The following is a 2674-nucleotide window of genomic DNA, read 5'->3' on the forward strand; positions in this document are numbered from 1 at the left end:
TCTGTAAGGGCAATTTTATAGCCCCAAAGGCTAAATAGATACCCTTGCATCTTCTTCAGTAAACTGTCTCCACTTCCGGGTTTTTATCTCAGTATGTACAATCAACCGGTGTATATGACATTTTGACCCATGTCACATGATCAGGTACTGAACCAAACTTCTTGCTAAACTCTGACACAAACAAATAAATAACAACTACTTTATAAGGTGTGGGTGTATATTTGAGTGAGTTTTTTTTTTTATTTGCAACTTAATAAAGCATGCAGTAAAATATATTAAAATATAACGACAGTATAACAAGATAACAACTGCAAACACCAAAACTGTTCAACATGTGGTTAAATATGGAACAAATAAACATTTCTATCACAATAACAATGGTAATCATATGTTTATGAGCAATGAGGGCACAGGAACTCACTATCCCTTCTCAAACACCTTACTGGCGTGCAGTACTTTAAATGTGTCCAATGGCTACATTTGTCACATTGGCCCCAGTTAACAATGTCCAGCTGATAGGCACTGGTGGCAGGGCTGAACCGTTTACAAATGCAGCAAAGGTCCTCTGCAGGCACCTCCTCTGAATCTTCAGAATCAGATGATGATTGTGGACACTGACAGTTTAGACCAGACGTACTAGGGACAGGTTCAAAGATAATCCTCTTTGCTTTTTTTGGTGCTTGGGCATCAGTTTTCAAATGTGTGGCCTCTGACAGCAGTGCCTGTTTTGTGGGAGACAAAAGGTTTCCTTGAATTGTAGGAGGAGATTTTCTTTTTTTTGTTGAAGCTTGACTAATGGATGTTATCTTTCTTTTATCCAAGAAACTTTCTGATTTGGGAGGTGTGTTTTCTTGGTAAATTTCTGATGGTGCTGTTGCTGTTACGGGTATCTGAGACCGATTCATGGGATAAATTCCAGCCCTTTTGAATGAAGATATTAGATTCTGTGCTGCAACACCCTTGTTGTACGCCTTCCCCGAAATGGCTGCAACATTGTACCGGTTTAGCTGCATCCCAGGATTCTTCCTCATGAAAATTTGGCATTCCGAATAGTAAAAGCTTTTCAGAGGGCCAAAACAGCCAACATCCAGGGGTTGTGTTACATGTGACGTGTGGGGAGGCAGTACAAAAAATACAACATTGTGCTGCTTTCCCCAATTTGCAAGTGTTAAATTGACGTGTGATTTATGACCATCAAATAAAACAAGCACTGGACGATCTCTGGTGTTGACATGGTGAAGGAAGTGATTCTCAAGGTACATGAGGAAGACTGAAGAGTTTGACCATCCAGAATCGTACATTGTGCCAGCAGATCCTGGGGTGGCCCCATCCATCAGGTTTTTGTTCCATCTTTTGCCAGGGAAGACATAGTATGGGGGGACATGCACACCTGCAGCACTTCCACATCCTATTAAGGTAACTGTCTGGCCTCTGTTGGAAGTAACTGCATTTGCCTTTTCTCCCTGCATGCAGAGGATCTTCCTTGGGGAATGCTCAGTCTGCAACCCAGTTTCATCAATATTCCAAATAGATTCAGGGCTTTCACGAAGGTTGTGGGCTTTCAACACCTTGTCCAGCTCTTTGAAATAGTTATTAAGAACTTCTTCCGATGTACACTTTGCCCGAATTACTGACAGTTTTTGTGGTCTTGTCATTCTCACTTCAGGATTTCTTTTTTTGAAACCATTAAACCATGAAGGAGCAAGTGGTGAGTCCATCTCCATCTTTTTTTTTAAACTGATGGCATAATCTGTTGCCAGACTCATGAATTCTTGCCGTGAATAGCCGTATGATGGCGTATTCAATCCTAGCCATATATGCTACATGTTCCACAAGCTGGCTTTCTTCATTCTTAGAAAACAACGGCCAAGGACCAGCATATGGCAAGTTCCCAGTAGGCTTCAGTCCAAGTGTCCTGTCTCTTAGTGTAGATTCTGGAACCCCATACACCCTACTGGCCTTGTACACTGACATTCCCTTTTCTTTAACATCACTGAAAGCTCTGTTAAGTAGTGTAACATCATACTGTCGCCTCTTTACTTTGTAAATAGTTGGAAACTGAAATTAACAATTCATTTCAAATTTAAAAAACTTACCTATGAATAAAAAAATATTAAAAAACATCAGAAGTTTAGTTTAGTAGATAACAATACCAAACATGGAGGTAAAGTGACCGCGAATAGCCGAATATGCACGTTGTTAAGAAGCACCTGTCAGTGACGTCATCAGCTTATATAAATAGATGAAATCGGAAAATCCGATCTGGGTTTTGCGAGATTCTAGCAATAGCAATGACTTACACTTAAAAAGCTGAATTAGAATATAGAAAAAAAAATGTAATTACGTATACATTTTAATTTTTGGGGAATACTTACGCGTAGAAACGACATGATCTTTAAATGTTTGCAGCTGACACTGAGTTCTCTCGAATGAATATAAACAATCCGAAGTGCAGGTACCCGTTCACGTGATCGATATTCGGCATGTTTCGGATTACATCGATAGACGGTATACACCGATAGATGAAACATTGAGTATACTATCAAATATAAAAATGAAAGAATATCTGGCAAAATAAGCTTTTTAAAAACAGGTTAAAGATTCTACACACGTCACAGTTGCAAAAATGTAATAAAAGTATAGTTTCATACCCATTCTTTCAAGAAATGCACAA

The 2674-nt window shown here is 39.2% G+C and overlaps 1 protein-coding gene across 1 annotated transcript; it reads right to left on the minus strand.

Moving 5' to 3' along the window:
- Positions 1–392: 392 nt before the first annotated feature.
- Positions 393–1724, minus strand: LOC128204929 (uncharacterized). Its single transcript, XM_052906329.1, has one exon. It carries the CDS (start codon positions 1722–1724, stop codon positions 393–395), a length of 1332 nt encoding a protein of 443 aa, XP_052762289.1.
- Between the last annotated feature and the right edge of the window lie 950 nt (positions 1725–2674).

The sequence above is a fragment of the Mya arenaria genome, chromosome 10 (genome assembly GCF_026914265.1).
Source record: "Mya arenaria isolate MELC-2E11 chromosome 10, ASM2691426v1".
Taxonomy (NCBI): domain Eukaryota; kingdom Metazoa; phylum Mollusca; class Bivalvia; order Myida; family Myidae; genus Mya; species Mya arenaria.